This window comes from Copadichromis virginalis, linkage group LG10 (genome assembly GCF_057382275.1).
Source record: "Copadichromis virginalis isolate Kocher_CV1m ecotype Utaka linkage group LG10, C_Virginalis_male_GT1.1, whole genome shotgun sequence".
Lineage (NCBI taxonomy): Eukaryota > Metazoa > Chordata > Actinopteri > Cichliformes > Cichlidae > Copadichromis > Copadichromis virginalis.
Genome location: NC_140627.1, coordinates 12,704,543 through 12,727,784, shown reverse-complemented (window position 1 = coordinate 12,727,784; position 23,242 = coordinate 12,704,543). Strand labels below are relative to the sequence as shown.

The 23,242-nt window shown below is 42.4% G+C and overlaps 1 protein-coding gene across 2 annotated transcripts; it reads right to left on the bottom strand.

The window, feature by feature from the left end:
- Positions 1–1,978: 1,978 nt before the first annotated feature.
- brwd3 (bromodomain and WD repeat domain containing 3) lies at positions 1,979–22,137 on the bottom strand. Of its 2 annotated transcripts, none has more exons than XM_085469857.1 (40): positions 21,937–22,137; positions 21,703–21,761; positions 21,569–21,598; positions 21,323–21,382; positions 20,279–20,429; positions 18,162–18,260; positions 17,844–18,004; positions 17,437–17,658; positions 17,101–17,201; positions 16,931–17,001; positions 16,441–16,541; positions 16,295–16,335; positions 16,100–16,204; positions 15,866–16,016; positions 15,639–15,773; positions 15,425–15,553; positions 15,019–15,244; positions 14,798–14,938; positions 12,954–13,134; positions 12,737–12,830; positions 12,485–12,655; positions 12,266–12,342; positions 11,992–12,184; positions 11,773–11,883; positions 11,580–11,687; positions 11,096–11,220; positions 10,925–11,007; positions 10,721–10,832; positions 10,508–10,569; positions 9,929–10,084; positions 9,705–9,825; positions 9,483–9,608; positions 9,303–9,372; positions 8,865–8,915; positions 8,636–8,779; positions 8,318–8,470; positions 8,039–8,208; positions 6,594–6,682; positions 4,577–4,711; positions 1,979–4,474 (listed from the first exon to the last, which is right to left on the bottom strand). In XM_085469857.1, the coding sequence occupies exons 1-40, from the start codon at positions 21,968–21,970 to the stop codon at positions 3,633–3,635; spliced, it is 5,391 nt and encodes a 1,796-aa protein (XP_085325983.1). In that variant the 5' UTR covers positions 21,971–22,137; the 3' UTR covers positions 1,979–3,632. The 2 variants fall into 2 exon arrangements, with proteins under 2 accessions (XP_085325983.1, XP_085325984.1); XM_085469858.1 differs by having other exon boundaries at positions 12,266–12,339.
- Between the last annotated feature and the right edge of the window lie 1,105 nt (positions 22,138–23,242).

The following is a 23,242-nucleotide window of genomic DNA, read 5'->3' as shown; positions in this document are numbered from 1 at the left end:
TGCCACCATTTAAGGGGAAATAGACCTTCCAGTGGTTTAAGATTTCTTGCCAAGAAGTATTGTTACAACAAAGAAATGCAAAAAAAAAACCCCCACACTGTCCTTACTTTTTGTGCCACATTTAGAATAATAATATTCTTGTGCTTCATTATGAGTTATTAGTATAATTAGGCAGATTGGTGTATGGTGGTGAAGGTCCTGGGTTCAAATCCACCAGGTGGCTGTGGTCTTTCTGTGTAGAGTTTGGGTTTTCCATCAGGCCAACTATGCAGCTACTTTCATCTTCCCCCTTATTCACCAGGGGATGCCACAGTGGCAGCTCTGCATGTTTGATTGGGCAGATTTTTACGCCGGATACTCAGATTCCTCCAGGAATTGGAACTTCCCCTTGTTAGTAAAATGTGTAAACCACTACTCTATGGATCTTCTGCATGTGAGGTCAACTGGTAATTCTAAATTGAATGGCAACCCATCCCAGGACGCATCTCATTTGCCGAATGACATTTGGCTGGAGCCCCACACAACTTTAACCTGTGTAAATGTGGTTAAGAAAAAGGGTGGATGGATCATATAATTAGAAAAATGTCCTGAAGGATGCTACATCCTTACTCTAGGTTATGTTTTGGCACATTATTAAGATGAGGACCTATAATCAGTCTTGTGAGAGCTGATGGGTGTGTCTATAGGATTTACGTTTTATATGAATAATTCATACTTTTCCAGGAGCACATTACCAATTTTCACAGTATTTTGGTAAGACCACCCTCAATTATAATGCTGCATTTTAAAGGATGTAATTCTAATCATTACCTTATTAATGCTGAAGACACAAAACTGGCCAACACACTCTTTTCCTGCCGTGTGCTGCACTCACCCAGCAGCTATACATTACAAAGAAAAAGCCTTTAATCAGATTTTAATCACTTGATATAAGCATTTGAGGATTTAGCAGTTTAAGACTCAATTTAGATATAGAATGAAGGCGTTTTATATAACAAGTCACCTTTTCCTTTTTTTTGTTGCTGTTTGGCACACTCGTCACACTAAAAATGACCTTTATCTCTTTATGCACCGAATAGTTAGAAATCGTAAGATCCTCCAGCATCACTGCAGTTTCTAGGTGTGGTGGAGCACGGTGCGTCACAGCTCAACCTTGTTTGTTCCTTGTCTGACTCACCCCAGCTTTCAGTGCATTAATGCAGTTAGGCAGTTGCAAATGGTACAGTGAGGTTTATGACTGCCTACCATCACAGTCAGCAGCCCCAGTGTTCAGAAACTCTCGAATCTCTGCCTTCGGTGGCTGTTTACGACCCATTACTAAGACAACTGATGACTGCGCGAGTAGCCCTTCAAGCTTATGCAGGCTTAGCGTGGACAGATATCAGACATGGAAAATTCTTTAAAAGAAAAAAAAGGGGGGACAAAATTCTGAGAGAAGTTAATTTTCTTTTTTATTAAAAAAAACAAAACACAATTAAAACATTATAAAAAACACATTAAGCTTATTCAACCTATGGGAGAACGTTGTCTTTGTTGACTAATCTGATGCTTTGAGGCAAGACTAAGCGTCATCTACTGTATGAAAATACTGTATCAAAATAAGAATAGTCTTCCCACACTGAGCCATATTCCAAGACACCAGTTAATGCTGCTGCTCAGCACACCTGATTTTAGACGCCGATTTGTGTTTCGTCTCTCAGAATCTGTCACTAACCGAGCTTTACAATAACTTCGGAGGCCTGCCTCTCTCCTCAGTGACGGAGGGGTGAGAAGGTGTGTCTGAATCATAGCATCCAGTGTTGATATGAGAATGTAGGTCATGTAGGGGGGGGGGGAGACAGTGATTGTATAGGGTGATGGAGAAAGCCATCATGTGTGCAGTTGATCTACTATCAAAGTTTGAAACCCATCAGGCTACAAAGAGAAGAAACGGTCATCCAAGGATGATACTTCTGCTGTTAACCAGAAGAAAGCGCAATCAGATGAGACCTTCAGTTTAATCATGCACAGGTTGAAAAAGATTTCTACTTATATTTATAAACCTAAACAAAAAAAAAAAAAAAAAGGGGGGGGGGAGGCTGAATCGAAAGTGCCGCTGGCACAGTTCAAACATTCTTACACAAAAATGAGGTTTCATCTTATTTCTCTAATATCTTTATTACTCAGCTGCCACATGGAGGAGATAAATGTGCAAATATTTCCTTTTTCCTCATCACTAATAAAGTATGAAATAGATAAAGTAACCCGAGTATAATGCAATGGAAAAATAAATATTTCTGTGGAAGAGAGCTGGCCAGGGCATTCCTTTGCTTTTGCACAGGCTGGGTAGAGAAGGAGCTGCGGAAATAACCATGAATATTTGCAGGTCTGATCACTCAGAGTACAACAGCACTAAAAACAGTGGCTTTGTTACCCCCGAAAGAAAGAATACACCACCTTTACCCTTTAAAAACAGCACCCAACTCTATCTAAATAACAGTGCTGAAGAGAAGACCCAAGCAAGAAGAAGCTGGGGAAAGACATTTCCTTTCACATTCACAGACCAAGGACATTGAAAGGGATATTACTATGGTAATCTATTCTCCGTCTGCTCCCAGGGCGTCAAATACTGCTGTTGTGTCAAAACCACCAGTGTCTCAAAGAAATGCAAAGAGGTGGAGACAGTGTAGTGATTGGTTATAGAAACCAGTCTACCACTCAAATACAAAACAGTTTGGGTCTTATGGACCGCTTGGAGTCGCATTTAAACACAGCAGGTAAACTTTTCTTCTTCAACAAGCAGGTGTAAACAACAATCTTTTTCCTAACCAAGCAGTTTTTGGTGTTCAAATCTCACCAGCAAGTAAAAACTGAAAGAAAACAAAGTGAAATACAATGAAGCACCCAAATGTGACATAACCCCATCTCAAGACAACATCTGTACAAAGCCAAGAACAACAGCAGTATTTTATGCCCTGGGGTAAGAGCGTGTTGCCATTTTATTTTACCCACTTCTTCCTAATATTGCTAGTCCTCAGTTGAGGAGAGCACAATCAGATGGAAGTCTGTGCTGCAAACGAGAAAGGTTGACATCAGATACCTTAAGTGATTCTGCACCTGTGGCTGTGACCACTACCACAACAGTTTTGATTTACTAAGTGAAAAAGAAATAAAATTAAACAAAACAAAACTACAGATGAGCACCATTTTTTTTGGCATCTCCACATCCTTCTTTGGCGACCAGGAGCAAGAAAGGTTGCTGGAGGGAAGAAGGGGAATTTATATAGTGTTTAAAGTTCTGGACGTGAAACCACAGGATGAGGAGGAAGAAGACCAGAGCCATGTCGTAAGGGCTCTTCCAGAGAAGCAGTAAGGCCGAGGTGAGTTAATCCAGTTGGAGAGGGTCCGTGTTGAACAGAAGCTCTGTTGACCAGGGAAGAAAAAAAATCCGTGGCAACATTTTATGAGCACCGGCTATCAGTTTGAGAGTCATAATCAGTCTTTAGATAAAAAGAGAAATCATATTTATATATTATATATACACACACACAAATTTGTATAAAAAGAAAAAGAATAATCCCTGATGTGTTACTCATGTTTTACAGTTCTTTCATTGAGGTTTGGAAAAAAGGGGATGGGTGAGGGGCGACGTGTCAGTGACTCCAGCCCATAAGGTGGCTGACACGGGCTTTCTCAGTCATACGGCGTACCCGTCCTGAGCGGGACATGCCCAGGTTTAGAGGGTCGTCTTTCGACCCATGGCCATCATCCTCCGAGTCGTCTCCGTATCGAACTGTCCTGCGGCCCTGGTTCCGTGTGTTGACCCGCCGAGACTTACACTGGCTGCCTCTCTGGCTGCTAGCTGCTGCTGGAGCTGCTGCTGCTCGTGTCTGCACCTCAGAGTTGTTATCATCCTCGTCCTCTGGCTCCTCCTCTTCCTCTTCTTCCTCCTCTTCTTCTTCTTCCTCCTCCTCTTCCTCCTCTTCTTCTTCTTCCTCCTCTTCTTCCTCCTCATGTTTTAAATCCACCTGTTGCTGCTGCTCCTTCTCTTCCTCTTCCTCCTCCTCCTCTTCTTCTTCCTCATCCTCCTCTGCCTCTTCCTCCTCCTCATCCTCCTGCTCCTCTACCTCAAGCTGCAGTCGTGCTCGTTTAGGTCCCTGTGCCTCTGTGTCCTCTCCTCCTTTGTGTCTCCTCTTTTCTGAGGCTGCCACCTTACCCTTAGCTGAGAGGCGTACTGACAGGCAGGGGGCTTTGCTGTAGTCGTGATCTCCTCCTCCCTCCACGTACTTTTCCACCTCAGAGTCAGAGCTGTTGTCGCTGTCCGACGATGAGGAGGAGGAGGAGGAGGAGGAGGATGATGATGACGACGAGGTGGAGGACGACTCCAACGAGGAGCTGTTGGATCCTGACGCCTCCTCTTCATCGTCGGACTGCGACGTTTCTCGCAAGTGCCGTTGTCTGGAGCCGTTACTTAGGTGCAAGTTATTCTGGTGACCTGATGGAAAACAAGAGGGCGGCGGGTCACTTCTGCACCGTAACTTTGCAGAAACACTGAAAAGGGAAAACGTGCATGCTTTTTAGTTACTGCTCGCAATACCTGATTTCTTCACGGGAGTTGCTTGGCTGCGGGTCACCCGATGTGGTCCTTGATTTCTGCTCCTGACACTCGTCCCTGAAGTTGGGGAAGAAGGCTGGACGTCCTCTTCCTCTGCTACATTACCGCTTTGCTGAGCTAAAGAAAAAAAATAGACACAATGCAATTATCCATCAGAAAAGCTGAGAGTACAGAAGCAACTAATCACATTAGAAGATACTAGAAGCTTTTAGCAGGGGTGAATGTATGTAAGTCAGGTAACACCATCAAAAACAATGCAGAGAGCCTGAATGTCATTTGTTATATTCACCATTTTGTTGGGATGCTAACCTCGATATTAGCTAACTAACACTAAACAAAGTAGAGCCAAATGGACAAATTGAAATGGTGACCTGTTTTATAAGTGGGAAAATATACTTTGTTTGCCATTCCTACCATTTCTCTTCAGTTTCTCTGAAAACAGATTTTTTTGTCTTTTGTTTGGTAGCGTTTTCATATTTTCCTTTTTTCATGTCCCCAAGCTTTCAAAACTCCTTGATTAACATGGATATTTCATTAATTCTTCCATCCTGGTTTATTTTCCATGATTTGCTGACCTGCTACAGATTTAGTGACGATATAAATAGATAAATACTGGCTTGTAGCATGTTCCTAAAACTAAAAGCCAAGTTTACACAAAACCTTAGATTGATCAGTATCCACACAGCGTCACCACCACATGCTAAAGGTGGGAAAAGTTGCCTGCATCACTCAGGCGGGAGATTTTATTGGCTGACTGACACCTCTAGGCTTGCATGGCCATGCTGAGTACGGCTTTCCCCTTACAGTTGATGTTTGCTGGACAAAGATTTGGGGCAGAACCACTCACTGTTTGTTTGCAGTTTGTTCAATAAACTAAATTTTCCAGACATTTCTAAAAGACGGGATTCTCAATATGCACCTTTGGTCAACTTTTCTTGCGCTGTGTCGCGTGTTACCTCTGTTGAGATGTGCCTGTATTAATCGTTACAGTTTTATGATGCAGAATTTGATTTAAAATGACAATTTTTAACTCTCTTAATTGGGGGAAACAAACTTTCTAGCAGAAACGGAAATTGTTTTTAGCATAGCATAACTAACAGCAAACAGTCACCACTTCCAACAACAGTAAAAAGTGATGCAAGATAAAGAAAAGAGGGCAGAATCTGCTGTTTGGAGCATTTTTGGCCTTGGGGGAAAAAAAGAAGCAAAGGAGAGAATTGCTTTTTGCGTCACATCAACTTTTGCTTAATGCGTTACTCAAGACTAACTGACGTCTTTCCAAATGAATAATTTGTGCCACAAAGTTTGGAAGGAAAGGTGCAAACAGAGTTTGTTTCAAAGCTGCACTTCCCAGCTCTGCTGCAGGAAACATCAACAGTAAGAAGCCTTATATTGACTTCAGTGTCATTACATGTGACCTCAGAGTGGAACAGGCAGCTCCTTGTTCCACACATGCCAGTTTTGTTGAAAGATTATTTTTTGTTTCAGTTGTGTAATTTTTTTAGTTTATCAAGACATATATGTTTCTACATCCTATCCAGTCCTGAAGAACGAGTCACTGTAAAGCTATGTGAAGACACAATTATGAAATAAAATGTGTGTTATTATAATTATTATTTTTTAAAGGTGATGTGTCATGAAACTGCAAGGCTTCTAAAATACTGGTATATAAATGTTCAGTCATACTGCCCCTGCTATTATATAATAAGTTGTTTAAATAAAAGTGTTTATTGACACTTTTAATGAGCCATCTGTAAAAGCTGAAAAAAAGAAAAATGACACTGATGTTACGCTTTGATTCACAGGAAACAAACATCTGTTAAGTTTTGATACAAACAACCTCTGCAGCTTTTCATTGGATTAAAACCAAACTGAGGTCATTCTGGTTTTTGAAGAGTAAGAACTATTACTTTAACCAACTCTAAGAGCAGCTCACTGCACGAGTCTACGCAGCAGAAGGATCTATAAAGCACAGAAAGCCACAACAGTGCAGACGTACCTTTATGTGATCTCTGAGAACGATTCTTTGTTGAGGTCTGGGATTTTTTTGGCTTTGATGCCTTCCCTGACTTGTGCTTTCCTTTTGAGCTGGGCAAGAGAGGGGAACAAGAAAGAAGCAACAGTTCAGAATTATTGTTAACAACTAGGGATGGGTATCGAAAACCGGTTCTTGTTGAGAACCGGTTCCCACTGTTTCAATTCCTTGGAATTCTTTGCCATTTTTGCAAACGATTCCCTTATCGATTCCAATCGCCCCGAATGACGTCACCACGTTGCGGAGCGTCATTTACCTGGCAGGAAACACGGCGCGTAAGCGGCTCAAACGCTCAAAAGTTTGGTTATACTTTACGAGAACGGATGACAACAGGGCAGCTTGCAATACTTGCAAAGTAGATACTTCATCTAAGGGAGGAAACACTACGAATATGCAAAAGCATTTGCTCACAAAACACACGATGACCTTAAATGAATGTCATGTTTTGAATTCCGCTCCGGACTCGTGAATCTCAACCCAGCAGCAGTGGTAACGTTTGCACGTCCTCTCCCGTTAACGCGGCAGGTAAATAATCAACTAACAGTTCATATTATGTTAGCGCGATCTGCCTTATTACAAAACCTGCCATTACTGTGCATTTAGGTGACCATGATGAGAGAGACAGACAGAGTCTGGCTCAGATGCTGGCAGTTCTCCCTGCAGTCTACCGGTAGCGTCTCCTTTCAGGCCAGGATAGACGAATGTCACCGAGCAGTGACGAAGTTTGTGGTCAGATGTTTGCACCCATTTGCCACAGCAGATGCCCCCGATTTTAGGTAAGTGAATGTGTTTAATTGTAGGCAGGGACATTACTGGATATTCTTGTGTAATTGCTACTGAATAATTTATGTTATACTTTGTTATTGCTACAGAAGAATATTTATTTTATTATTTTACATTTACAATTTTTTTTTTCCTGGGGACCCTGTGACACCCATTGAAGAGCCGTAGGCTGTGGATCTCTTAAGATCTCACTGTTGGGTTTGTAAGGCCATGTTACTCCTAAATTTCTATCTTGTTCAAAGAGAAGATATAAAACAAAGTTCTAAGCTAATCGACCTTAGTGTTCTCCTTTTTTAAAAAAAAAAAAAAAAGGAATCGATAAAGAATCAAATCGTTAAACAGAATCGAAAATGGAATTGGAATCGTGAAAATCTTATCAATACCCATCCCTATTAACAACACAATAATAAATATAAACAACGACAGGGTGCCTGCAACTTTCAGCAGTTTCTGGAATCGTTTTTCCAACCACGACACCTTGAAATGATATTAAAGAGAAAACATTTCTTTATTTCAGTACGGCACTTCTGAGATGCTTTCAGAAGCTGCAGACACTTTGATGGGCCCGAGTGAAAAATATAATCTGATAACACGGTGCGTCTAGGTTTGTGAATGTGGCCGGGTACCTGTGGGATGGACTATTAGGTGGCGAGCTGCCTCCGTTGTGCAATCTGTTCCTGTAAGTGAGATGTTGACGAGCCCGCCGTTCGTTCTGAATGGCAGACTTGTAGTCAGAAATGATGGAGATGATGTGTTTTTCAAAGAAGGCCGACAAGCTGAGGGTCATGGTATAGATCTAGAAATAAAAGAACGCGATACGTAAACACTAAACCAAAGCTTTCTCAGACTGCACCTATAACAACAGCATTTTTACAGAATGTTTTATTTCTCAGTGAACTACTCACCTGTGACTTCTTGTTAGGAGTGTATGCTTTAGAGTTGCTGAAAATGAGGCGGATGTCTTTGGAAAACTCCATGGGATTTTCATAATTTCCTACTGCCAGGGTCTCTGACACTGTACCCAGATCCATGGGAGTGTCAATGATGTCTCGATAGTCCTGAACGAAAAAAGAGTGCAGAAACGCTGAAGAACACAGTGCTTCACCTGAATGCAACTTCAGTTTTACACTTGCAGCATGCACTGCAAATGCTACTTTAAGCTGTAAAAAGTGTCTGGCATGTGTGGTTTTATTTCAAATGGAGGTTTATCCTGATTGTTTTACCGGATATTCAAAGAGATCCACAGGCTGCCTGAAAGGTTCGGAATTCGTAGAAGCTGTCATTCGACGCAACAGCTCTCGACATTGACCTCGCCAGGCTTTCGGATCCAGAACCACACCACGCTTCTTAGAATTTGCAGTGCCTCCCTGGCAGAGACAAAATGAAAGTCACTGAGATTGGGACAACAGCTGGGAGGTTAAAAATCCTGTCAAATATCAACTGCTGCCTTACCCGGTGTCCTGTAGATGTTCCTGGAGTGTCTGAATCTACGTCCAAGTCAACCTGCAAAAAAAAAAAAAAAAAAAAAAAACCACATAAAAATCCATGTTTCCATTTGCTTTTTGGGACATGTGAATGTAATGCAGTGATCTCCAGCTGGGATAGCCTATGTTTCCTTTTCATTTCCAAATCAAACAAGAAACAAAGGCAACGTCTACATCAGGTCATTAATGGATTACTGGATAACAAATACAGTTGGCTTCCTAAGCTAATCTCTAGTGCAATGGTTCAAATCACATCCTAAAATAAAGTAAGTAATTTTGTAGGAAACATGAAACATTAAAGACCTTATTTTCTTTTCTACTGACTTTTTCAGTGATCTGCAGGAATCCTATAGTCAGTCTAATAATACAAACCACACAAACGCAAAAACACTTGTGCAACACCCACCTCAGCTTCACTGCTGACTTCAGACTTCAGTTTACGATACAGATCCAAGACGTCGATGCAACTTTGGTCCCTGAATGAGGCAGCGGGATCAAGGCATCAGAAATGTTTGTTTTCATCATGGTCACTCCACTGTTAAAGCATCGGTAAATTTAACACAGCAGAAACTCTGTCAAGTCTTACCCGATATAATGAAGGAGAACATCAGTCACCACCTTGGCAGCTGCTACAATGGGGCTTTGAGGTTCATTGAAAGTGCGGGCATTGTGTTCGATGTAACGCACCTCCCACATTAATGCAGAGATCCGCCTGGAGCAGAGGAACGCATCAGTGGTTGAAACTCAGACGTTAACACACCAGGACTTTGAACTCATAGAGAAGGTTTATGAGTGCATGATGCTTCACCTGTAAAAGCGATTCTCCAGACGTGTGCGGATGGAGCTGAGGTCAGTGGGGTAAGCCACTACGGTGCAGTACAGAGGGTAGTCCTGCAAATTTACCGGTAATGCGAACGCCTTGGCTACATCTGGGGAACAAACACAAATAAAATCAAACCTAGCAAAGGTCAGGAAAACAAGGTCAGATTGTACTTTACCGCAAAGCTTCATCAATCCTTTTGGGAGGCATACCCAGTGTCAGAAGCTGATCGATGCCATGAATGACTCGCTCACATTCTTCATCTCGTGTATGAGCCCCCCATTCACCTTCCTGAGGCTCATAGAGTAGAGCTTTCAGCTCCTCTTCTGCCACCTCTACACCATCACCAACCTGCTCTGGCAAAGCAGCTGATGGAGCCACAAAAGTGTTAGAACATTAAACAGCAGTTAGTAACCAAGAAAAAAAAGGAGAGAAGTAAAATACTTTTTTTTTTGGTAGTTAAAAGTTACACTGCAGGCTATAAAGAATTCTCTGGGTTAAAATTAATGGAATAGAGTTCAATAAAAACACAAACAGTGTTTCTATGGTTTCTATGGTTATTCCAATAAGGACACGGAAATGAAGGGCAGACAATGTTTTTGTTGTGGGTTTCTACCCCGCTGTTAGATGAATGAGATCAAATGTGTTTCTTTTCAATAGAAATGCCATAATGTGCAGTATTTCACTTTTATTGGGTACGATTATGTTTGACTTTTTTCTGCGTCTTTTATCTTCTGTAACAGAGCGCCATATTTCAAAATAATACACACATTTCAATAAATATTACTGACCTTCCTCAGGAATAGGCTCCATATCCCAGGGACTCATTTTCTCCCGCTCACCGTTATCCCATCTGATGAAACAAATGTGATAATATGCCACTAGATCATGCTGCGTATGAGATTAGAGATGCTTATCTGATTTTACTGTGGAGAAGGTGACATGAAGCCAGCAAAAAATAAATTAAAAAAATTACAGCGAGCTCTGCTCACACACAGACGTACTTTACTGCGTAGCACTGAAACAGGCTGTCGGGATACTCTGGCTGCAGGGGCTCTTGATCCTCCACAGAGCCGAACCACCAGGCGTCGTCAATGATGCTGCGGAACCTCATGCCTGAACAGAGGATCAAACTAAGGTGACGGACAGTCCTTACAATTTTACGTGAGCAGTAAATACAGGAAGGAGACTGCTGGGGAGTGACTAACCAGGTTGCCAGTTGTGCTCTTTAGCCTCGTTGTAAAACTGCTGCAGTACCAGAAAATCAATGACATCAGGCATGTCATGATACCTGGGAAGTGTGGGAATGAAAAAGTGGTCAAATACATGTGGTCACAGTCGTTTATTACATTGAATGTACAAGTATTGCTCATGCTCACTTTAAGGAGAAAGACTCATTGGTCATTTTCCCTGAGACTGGGTCCAAGAACGCCACTTTTAAGCAGCAGAGGGTAGGAGGTCCCACTTCATACTTAATTCCAACCACTTTCACAGATTCCTGATCCTGAGGCGGAAGAAGAGAAAAGGAGGTCAATGCAGCTGTACAAACTCCTGTAAGGAAGGATTACTGTGGCATTCTGTATATTGTGTTTCAAGAGATTCAAGTTGTTTTCATTTACAAAAACAGCAGCAGATTGTGGTGAACTACCGGGGTTGAAGGGGGACTCAGCAGAGAGCTTAGAGGCTTGCTAATTTTTGCTCAGGTCTAAGAGCAGTGCAAAGTGAGTGAGACCACCAGGTTACCGCTTTCAGGTGGTTACAAAAATTGGCTGCCGTTTTCAGACTCTCCAAACAGCTTGGGCACTAATGGAGCATGCCGGGGCCGATACACAGCACTTGCTATTATATAAAACTGTGCCTCACCCTGAGGTTGAGTCTGTTCCACGGCTGCTTCTGAGGGTTGATGCTGTAAGCCTTAGCTCTGCGAACAGCCCGGACGTAAGCCTGATGGCCCTGTTTGAAGTAGATGAGCTGGAGGAGGACAAGAGAATCATGATTTTAAAAAGTGTGATGTAACATGTATTTCCTGATTGATATTAGGAGCGTCAGTCCTTACTTCATCTCCCATTTGTGGAACAAAAGGAGAGCAGCGGGGGACAGTCTCCATAATCCAAGATGGCGGCAGCCACTCTTCCGCATCAAGTCCACCCAAAGAGGAGGTGGGTTTCTGAGTGTATATGATTTACCACATGTTAAAGTACATACTCGTGCCATGTTGTGTGACAACTAGCAAAATGTGCTTTTACTGTGACTACTGCAGCTGCGGGTGGCTCACTTGTTTGGTCTCCTTGGACTTCTTCTTCCTCTTCTCTTTTTCCCTCGTCCTTGCCTCCTTGGCTTCGTTATCTCCTTCTTCCTCAGAGCTGCTGTAATCTGGAGGCTGTACAGGTCTCCTGGTAGGTCGCTTTGGCGGCTGCAAATTGATCCCAGCATCCGCTGTCCAATCAGAATATTCACTGGAGGAATCGCTGAGAATCAAAGCGGGGTATCGTCAGGCAGGTGATCGGACTATATTTTGAAAATTCTCCTTGATCAGTGTGTTTATTTACCTGGAGCTGCTTTCACTCTGCCACCGAGCATCACCATCTGAAGATGCATCGGTTTGCTCCACCTGTTCTTCTGCCTGCTAACAAAAATACATCCAAAACCTTCAGTATAACACGAATGACTGCTAACAGTTAGCACTTGTTTCTGATTTTATTCCTGTTTACTAAGTGACCTTATAGCACGGTAACTTTACAAATCAAGCAGAACAAGGTGAATCATACTTCTCCATCACTCTCCGAGTCCATCTGGCTGTTAGAGGTACGTCGGTTGCTGGGATTTCTACTCCTGGTTCCAGGACGCCGGATTTGAGCTGACCGGGTTTGATAGGCATGGCGCTTATGAGTTTTCTTCGTGGGCCGCAGGGAGCGCAGGCGTGAAGACAAGAGATCGCTCTACGAAACCCAAAATATCAGGAATGAATCAGCACATGTGCGATTTCTGACGTAACAATAGTGACGCAGAAAATAGCGTACCTTAGGTGCACAGGTTACTGGTTTCTTCTTCCTCTCAGCGTAGTATAGAGAACATTCAATGTCACCTTTGGCTTGTCTGCACTCCTCTGAAACTCTTAAAAATAAATTTAAAAAAGCATTTTGAATTTAAAATTAAAAAAAAGATCTCCTTGCTTTAAAATCAAATCTTTCTATGCAAACCCCTTAAAACTAATCTAATTCCCTTCATCCTCCTCACCTGAATATCCCCTGCAGCACTTCATTGACCACCACTCTGCGGCTCCAGGCCAGCAGGTCCCTCTCGGTGGCCACCTGACTGGGAAGGGCGTTATGCTGCATTTGCCACACCCCATCCACCTGCCCACTTCTGCGAGGTGCAACAACTGGAGAGGAGGGCACCGCCTCTGCGCCTTCACCAGCTGAAAACAAGATTATATTTTTTTTCTTTTAAATATAATTACAGGTTACTGGGGACAAACTCCACTTTTGGAAAAACTTGACAAGAAATGTTTATGTTCAGAGTTTTGCAAAAACAGTAGAATTTCACAAGTATAACCTCAGCCACTGAGAAAGAGCCAAAAATGTTCTCTTCGATTTAATTTGAGTTTATTTATATAGCACCAAATAAAACGAAGCGTCGCCTCAAAGCGCTTTATATTGTACGGTAAAGCCTAGTGGTGCAAGGGATGAAAAATCTCACGGTTCGGATCGGATCACGGTTTTAAGTCACGGATCGGATCGATTTTCGGATCAGCAAAAATAGGGGGGAAAAAGACAAAAATTCGACTCGCCATTTACTTATAAGTATTTTTAGCCTATTAAAAAACATTCAACTGAAGACTCATTCCACGCACTTATATAAAAACAAATTAAGGTGCAATATGGACATTATGGACCATGCTGGGCATCCTCTGCACACGGCCATAAACAACCAGAGGAGTCTGTTCAGTGACAGGTTGCTTCTCCCAAAGTCAAGGACCAGCAGACTTAAAAACTCCTTTGTCCCACACGCCATCAAACTGTTTAACTCCTTGCTGGAGGGGAGAGGGAGGGGAAACGGGGACAAAAGGAGGGGGGAACAAGTAAGCTGTAGCGCCTTTTCACTGTGCAATAGTTTTTGTTAATATCCAACGGTGTAATAGACTCACAATACTTGAAATGTGCTGTTCCCTTGTATTCTTATTCCTATTTATTCTATTTATTCCTTTTGTATTCTCTGTATTTATATATATGGTGTATATATGGTATATTTCTGCTCACATTCTGCAACTTCTGTCGGTGCTGTGCTACTGGAAACTGAATTTCTGGGAGGAACCCATCTTAGGGATAAATAAAGTTTCATCTAATCTAATGTAATCTATAGGGCAGTACAGGGCTTTGAATCTACCACTCTGCTGTGATATAACGAGCGGTCACGTGGCTTTGCGTTGCCCTGGAGGTCCACCCATTTGTATTTAGAGCAACAGAAGATGCCTGGGACAGTTCAGCCATAACTTTAAACCTTTCATGCTCATACATGCTTGGAACGATCTTGTCACACTGAAGTGGATGCGCAACGAGATATCATAGCGTGGCTCAAGCACGTTCACATCATCATATCTTTAGCCCGGTCGGATTGGGCAGCAAAGGGCTGCTTAAATGCCGCAAACTCCTCTGCTCCGCCACTTGGACCGCTAGCGCCAGCCATAACAACCGCTTAACAGACTGACCACACGCACCATACACATACTTTTTTTTTTTCCTTTTTTGAGTCTTCGGATCACGTGCGTACCGAACCGTGGAGTGGCATCAGTTCGGATTTCGGATCAACCGTGATCCGTTGCACCACTAGTAAAGCACCTGCAATATTGGAGAGAAAACCCCCAAAAATCAGGCGACCACTTGGCAAACAGTGGGAAAATAAAAACTCCCTTTTAACAGGAAGAAACCTTCAGCAGAATCAGGCTCAGGGAGGGGCAGCCATCTGCCGTGGCTGGTTCTGGGAGAGGGGTGGGACACAGGACAAAAGACACTTAAAGTTTTGGGAAAAACTTCAATCATTTTGAGTAAAAAAAAACAAACAAAAAAAACAACAACACACACCTTCTTCCCCTTCTGCCTCCTGCTCTGCATTCTGACGCTCATCTTGTTCATTCTGCAGCTGTCTGATGAGATTGTCCAACGGGCTTTCTCCATTTTCTGCCGTTTGCTGGCCAAGAACCTGCTCAACCAACTCTCCATCATCTAAGTAAAGCAAGGAGAAATCAAGCATCAAATACCATCTGTCACTTCTTCTGAATTTTCACCTGTGAATCTGTGCTTACTGTTAGCCATGTATCCCATCTGAGGTATTAGCTGCTCTTCCTTGCAGTTCTCCCGTCCAGGCACCAGGCGCTGGTAGTGAGAAGGATGAGGATTCCCGTCGACATCCACAAGGAAGGGTGGAGGCATGAGGTGTGGCGCCTGTTGCGTCTGCTCATCCAGGACGTAGTTATTAGAGTCACGGATAAGAGGGCGATAGTCCGTGTGGAAGAACATCTGGTCGGGAATCTGGAGGGGAACAAGAACAGCGCGCCGCCACAGGGTGACACCGATTCTTATGATTAAAGAACAAAATGTGTAATCACAAATCCACTGTGCTGTCCAAATATTTATTCTAAATGTTCCTTTAAAAGTGAGGAAATGATAGGGGTGATTGTTTTGGGCAAACAAGACTCAGCTAGCAGTTACCTTTTCATATGGTCTGCTGCAGCCAAAACCAAAGATGAGCAAATGGCCGTGTGAGTCAGTGCAGGCAAAATGCTGCCCATCTGCTGAGAACTTGCAGTCAAAAATAGCACCGTGGCCTTGGCCCTCAATCTGCAAACAAACATTTAAAATTGAACTTAAAGCTGGTGAAAAACAAAGCATTGCTGGTAGGTGATGCTCGCTGAGGATCGGTTACCATGTTGAAGAAATTGCGGATCTTGACTCCTTTGGTTAGGTCCCAGATGTAAATGTTGCCATCGTGGCCGGCAGATAACATGATGCGGGAGTCAAATGGATGAGCCTCCAGCACAAACACCTCGTCGTCATGACCCTTGAACAGAGAGACAGCACAGACAATCAAGTAGGCCAATTTGCCATTTTACACCGAATGAGCTTCAGATAATGTCGGCTTCAGCTACTCACAGACAAAATGTGCAGCAGCTGTCCTGTGGATGTGCTCCACACTTTGAGCAGGTAGTTTGACACTGCTGTGATTATGGTGCTGTCAGTGCGGTCCCAGGCAACCATAGTCACCACCAACTTAGCTTTGTCGTCCCCTGTGGCGGCAGTGCTCCTAAAAAGAACATCCCATCGGACGTGAAATATGATAGCGGCAGAAGTGCCATCACTAAACACTACGAGTCTTCCCTCTCTTACCCTGGAAGCCTTGCAGCCATGTCTAAAGTGGTGCTCTTCCACTCCTGCTGCTGGTAATGCCAAATCTTCACCGTACCGTCGCGACTGCCGCTCACGAACCTTAGGCTGGACACACATACGCAGTTATTCTTCGCACACTTGTAAAACACACAAAAAATATTTGAAGTCCCTGCAGATTTGAGCAAGCACACTCACCTGTCACTGTTATTGCTGAACTGGACGACCACGACTTTATCCTAAAAGCACAAAAAGTAGGAAAGAATACAAGTTGTGTGAACGAAGCTTAAAAAGCACAACAGAGCGGACCAAGCAGGATGTAGTGACTAGATGCTGTTTCTTACCGTGTGAGCATCCATCTCAGAAACCTTCATAGGAGACTCAGCACCAAGATAGTAGACCCTGATCATATGATCAGTGCCTCCAGTAGCCATGAACATGCCACCTATTAACAGAAGAACACATTCAGTCTACAACAATGACCCTCACAGTGTTCTGCCATACTGTATATTAGTTAACTTGTAACCATTTCAAATGATGAAATGCTTTTCATTTTGCAAACACACTACCCTATTTTTTTAAACTGCGGGCAGCATTTATTCCGTCACTCAAATGAGATTCTCTTATATGCATCTGTGGAAGTTTGGCCTGGTTAAGTTAATATCTTAAAAGCAACAAAAGTTTACCTAAAATAGGAGATGGAATTGGTTTTCAACAGGAGCCACAAAAGTAAAAATTAAAAAAAAAAAAAAGTGCAGTTATTAACTGAGCTGTGTTCAGAGCAGCTGAGATCATGTAACAACAAAATGTTGCCTGGCATGGAGATACACTTACCACTGCTGAAAGATGAAGTGGAGACTTGCACCCCGGGCCGTGAACGCTCCATAAACTTGACTGGATGATCACTGAGGGGAAGGGAAAACAAAAAACAGAACCTGTGGTTATCTTAATGAAAACCACCAAGCAACCACTAAGCATGCCACATTAGACGCCTCAATACTTACTTAAATTTCATGGTGAGCGAATGCCACTTCCAGAAACACACCATGCCGTCTGCACCAGTTGATGCCAGGTACCGAGTTGTTCCTCTAGCTGCTGGACAAAACTGGAGGAGGGAGAGAAGGAAAGTTGGTGTTGGTTAGTCACAGGGAAGGACTGTGCAGCATTTCACATAACAAGCCAGCAGCAGGCCCAGGTCAAGTGCTCAAGATAAGGTGAAAGCATTAAGTAGATGAATTTGCTTTCAAACATTTAATTCCTGTATGATGTAGTCAAGTTTTTAGTTTTATTTGATACTTCAAATGTTGTAAAAGGGCTCTGCACTTTCTTTTAAGTATCACCTGTATGGATGTGATAGACGCAGCATGAGCCTGCAGCACAGTGATGGGCGCACAGGTGCGTAAGCACCACACTCTGATGACTTTGTCACAGCTGGCAGAAGCAATGAGGCTGTTCTCGTGGTTGACAGCCATGTCACAGATCTCTGCTGAGTGACCGCGGAGTGTTGCCAGGAGCCGGCCATCATCTGTGGCCCAGATTTTTACCAAGCAATCATCAGAACCCTAAAAACCAATCCGACAGCAACACATTAATAAGACAGCTCCACTGGAAACCACCTTCAACTGAAGCTCCATGTTGTGTTTTGGAAGAGTTCAGTAGTTATCTTAGATCTGGCACGACAACTGGAAGAACAATCACTAAAATAAAATAGACAGGGATGATGAAATAATAAGAAATTCTTACTCACCGTAAATATTCGACGACCGGTACGGTCAAAGGCCACACAGTAGACTGAAGAAAGGTGGCCAAGGATACGTTTGTGTATCTTCATGTGTTGGTAGGAGGAAGACGGCAGAACCTGGCCAAAACGACCTGTGCCTGTGGCCTGGCGAGCACCCATGATGGACACTTGATGTGAAACACATACGAATAATTAGTAGAAGCGACACACTGACACTGAAAACTTAATACCACGGGTTAATACCACGGGTCTAAGTGCTTAGTGGAAATAAAAGGCATAAATGATATATTGTTGTAAAAATGTTTTTAAAAACAGTTTACACACCAACATTAGGAGAACTTCCATTGCTCACTGGAGGTTCTGGTGGACGTCCTCGGTGGAGTGCAGCGACAGCTGAGCCACTACATACCTTGTGGCTACAACCTATGTTAAAAACAGTGAGTTGAAGAATGAATGCCAAAAATAATGCACTATAGCCCCTTTACCATTAGTACCTACTCGGATCGACTCGCCTCAGATTGACTGGTTTTCCATTACAATCGAGTACCACCTCATGTGTGTAGTAGCTGTTACAGGAACATGTCCGAGAGTCCCATGACATAATTAGTATGCAACACGAACACTACAACAAAGGTGGACATCAAGGCAACAATATAGCTGCTGCTCAATCTGTGGCTTTTCATCAGACTTGGGGACCACAGACCACAGTTACCATTTCCCTCGTTGCCAGGTTTCAAAATTGGCGATTTAGATTTTCACACACAAGACACTCTCATGACTCTTTGGGTGACGTCAATAACCTACCAATTGGTGGTATGCAGTCTGATGCACACTTTAGTACCTGCTCAGATCGCTTGGAACCCTGGCCAAGTAGGTACTATTTTAGTACCTGGTACTAGGGCTGGGCCATATTATACCGTTCACGGTAATACCGGTATAATGTTAGGCAACGATAGGAAAATGAAATATCGCGATAGAATATGAGTAAAACACGCATGCGCAGTGCCTTTGTTTTCATACGCACATGGCTGATTGTTGAGTGAAACAGATGAACCAGAATTGGTTTGTAAAAATGGTGCAACTTCAGTGATGTGGAACTGGTTTGGTGTTTGACTGTCAGATACACGACAAAGCACATTTTTTTGCAGAACATGCAAGCGGCCGTCGGACTAAGATGCCCTTAAATCTGGGAGTAATCTGGGTCCTAAACTCCGTCTTCTTCAGGTCAAACGAAAACTGCAGCATCACTGAGAGTTAAAAACTGTCTAAATTCTTTCATCTTTAATAAAAAACGATCAGCGTTGCTGCTTTACCAGGTGTAACTATGAAGTTTAACTTCCAGGCATCCATGAAAACAAAATGTATTACATTTAACGGAGTTAGAAGCTAGCAGGAAGCTAGCGGAAGTTAGCTCGCTAGTTTCGCTAGTTACCTAAGCATGATATAGCATGTTCTGACTGAGAGATTTCTGAAAAAAATCAAACGTACAGCTCTGCTATCACTTCCAACATAAATGAAGACAGGAAACTAAACAGCAGTGACGTTTGTAGGGTTACTGAAGTTGAGCTAGCTGGTATATAATCATGTGCTACGTGATCGCTAGCGACACAGCTATGTTAGCATAACATAAACAGTGAAGCTGAAGGACGAACACTAACACTTTTCCACTTATAAAAGTTAACGTGAAGGTTCTTCATGGTTAGAGACAAATGCAATCGCATGGCAGGATGCTGTAAAAGGACCAATCTTCAGTCAGGAGAACAACTGAGATAATCCATCCACAATACGAGGTTAGTCATTAATATACTGCAGCAACATGGGAATAGAGCCGCTGCCAGAGAATTCAACATTAATGAATCAATGGTACAGAAGTGGAGGAAGCAAGAAGAATGAGTTTAATAAAGTTTGATATATCTGACTGCTAATGTGCCTTATAATCCCGTGCACCTTATGGTCCGAAAAATACGTACTGCACACTGCAGTTTAATGTTGCAAAGCACCTCTTTTTAACTTCAGTGGATATTATACATGGTTATGCTCAGTATATGTCAGCCTATTTCTACTGGAAATGCCTTTTGGTTAAACTTTCAGCAAGGAATTTGCATTTGCACTGTTACATTTTTATAAAGCTTTAATGTACATAAAAACCAGCTTCTTGTTTAAGTGAAAATAAATGATAGGTTGTCTTTTTGCGCTAGTAATGTTGTGGAGTTGTATTTTGTCACGCATCAATTATATCGTCAGTTATATCGTTATTGCAAATTTTCAAATATATATCGTGATAAATATTTTTGGCCATATCGCCCTGCTCTACCTGGTACCAGGTACTAGAACCTAACGGAAAACCCTGAAAGCTGTGGTGAGTTAATCCGAGTAGGTACTAATGAAAAGCACAAAATAAATACATTTAAAAAATCATAGAAAAACAGGAATATGCTCACTTTTGCTGGTGCGAAGCAAGGACTGTCTTCCCAGCCCCAGAAGTGTCTGGACTCCAGGAACACAAGGTGGGATCTCCTTTTCTATAAGTGGGCCTATCCGCTGGCAAATCCTGAGCAAATAGTCTGCAGGAATGTGCTGGTTCAACACCACCTGCACACGTCAGCGATGGTAATTACATATTAATACAACAAATAACAAAACAACACACGATTACATCAGCTGCATTGTTACGGGTGCTAAAATAAACTGTTATGTTAATTTAAACGACTCTAGACAATGGCATAATCCTGAAAAACCAACTGAACTGAATTGATCAGCTAACTGATCACTGAAGAAACGACTATTTTTAAATAACCAACAACAGAACATGGTGAAACAAAATGTTCTGCATGCTGGTTACCACTGCAAATGAGAAAAAACAAAACACGAGCCTCACTTTCTGTAATTTAAGGTGATTATAACATTAACTGACTCATTTTCAATACAGGCAAGAAAGATCCAATCCAAACAGCTCTGCAATCACACATAAGTAGCCTGCAACTGTTTCATTTTCCTCTTCCTGTTTATTGCTGCCTGATATCATAATGTGTGCATGGTTTTGTCATGCAGATAGTTGGAAAACAATCAAGGGAACGGGAGGGAGAGGTAGAGAAAGAGGAGGGAGAGAAAAGCTTGCAGCGAATCAAAAGAGCTTCTTGCTATTCTTCCGGTTCGCTCGCCAACGCAACTGCGATATCATTGGCTCCAAAAGAAGACTGACACGGCGCTGGATCTAGTTCAGCCTATCACTATCGGCTCTTATCTTCATTCTCCGCCCACTAGCCCACACAATAGCATAGCCTGTATATAGTTATTTATCAACAGGCCTGCACTAATATGGATTGTTAAATAGGTTAAAATAAATACAAACATGCTGAAAACACGCCGTTTTGGTTGGTTAAAAGAATTAAAACGTTGACATCCACGGAAAGGTTATTGTCAACCGAAAGCGGAATAAAAAGATCCATATTATTAAAAAGTTATTAATGACTATTCACACTCACCCAATCTTGGAAGTTCCGTTTGTATTTCTTCCCGTCCCAACTCCATCGTTGCGGGACCAACTAAAGTTAAAAGAGACGATATCAGAGAGGACACAAAATTGCGAGGCTCGTCCCGGCAGGGAATCGCGCTCCTTTATTTAGCATCGATCAAAACTACTAAAAAGCTGGCCCCAAAAAGCGTCAAGATGGGCATCACTACGGAAACCGCACATGAAAATAAACTCAGAAAGGTTCAGCTGAACCTACCTCATACTCCTCCAGCTCCTCGATCAGGATCTAACAACACAGAGACACAGTTAGCAACGGATGCTAACAAACCTACTTATTTAGACGATTTTTAACCAGTACGACTTGCTTTTTTGTTTATCGTAGGGTATTACCTTTGCGGCTTTTTTACATGGTCCAGACTGCAGAAATCTGGCAATGAGGTAATAGAGTTCTGAAAAGAAAAACAGTAAATGAGCTTGGTACTAACTGAAGTAGCTATTGAGCGGAGCTAGCGTTAGCCAGCTCCGGGCTGCGCTCGGTTAATTAGCTCGCTACCTGGCACACAACTGGAAACAGTGTAAATGCAAAATATTTAGTCGCGAATTAAAGCAGCGGTCAGTACTCACCAGCTTCGATTTGTGAACACTGTTCTCTTGCCATCACTTGGTAAGACAGGCGACATTAAGACAAACTGATGTTTTAGCTCGCTGGTTAGCCGCCGGCTAGCTAAGAGTAGCTAGGTGTGTGTAGCTAAAACAGGCTAGTGAATGGCCTCCTCTCGCAAGTTGTTCCCATACTATCCGCTACCTTGGATTAGTGCCCTCTAGTGAATCAACACAGTACCGGACGGAGTGCTTTCTTCAGAAAGAATGAATCCATGTTACAAATAAAACTCGTTCAAATTTCACAGATTTTACACAAAAATTGAATGTTAATACTTTTCACTGGTAAGATAACATTTTTCAGGATTAATAGTTTTCAGTTTTTCAGTTTTAATATTATATCAGTTTTAATATTTTAAAGGGTAAATGTATTCGTAAATGTATTTTGTTATTTTTATTTATTTATTTGGGGGGGGGGCACCAACGCTATTTTGTGAATAAAAATATTTGTGGTTTGAAATATATTGTTGTCAGTCAATATACAGTTGCAATTGTTGGAGCAATCTCACTGATCTTAATATATTTGGACATACAAAAAGTATTTCCAAAAGTTTTCAATCAGTTCATTTTCTAGTAGGTACAAATCAGTGACTGTAGAAAACAGTTATTGGTACAAATGCATTCATCTTTAATATGAGGAGTGTTTTGGTTACAGTCTCTAGCATCTGGGTGTCATTGTGGAAGAATCATCCTTGACTTTAACAGTAACAAAGAAAATATGCAGCTTGTTAAATTGTGAAATAGTATAGCATTTATTTCCACCAGCTCACCCTTGCAAGGCTGAGTTCTAAAGAGTGGGCTTGAACATCATTGCCTTTGTGTGGAGACAACGTTAGAGAGGCAGGGTTGAGAGGGTTTGGGCATGTGCAGAGGAGGGATAGTGGATACGCTGGGTAAAGCATGTTGAAGATGAAGCTGCCAGGCAGGAGGAAAAGAGAACAAGCATAGAGGAGATTCATGGATGTTTTTTGTTTAAGAAGGTTCCTAACTCAGTGAAGTGACTGGAATTATCTGCTAAACAGCCAATAAGAGCTGTTCTTAAAATGCTTAGGATGGGAGCTCTAGAAATAGAAAGCAGACTGTATCATTTTTCAACAGGTAAATATAAGAAAAGAAGATGTATTTAATTTTACAGGCTTTTAGAGGTCCATCCATCTTCATCCGCTTTATCCGGGGCCGGGTCGCGGGGGCAGCAGCCTAAGCAAAGAGGCCCAGACCTCCCTCTCCCCAGCCACCTCCTCCAGCTTATCCGGGGGAATACCAAGGCGTT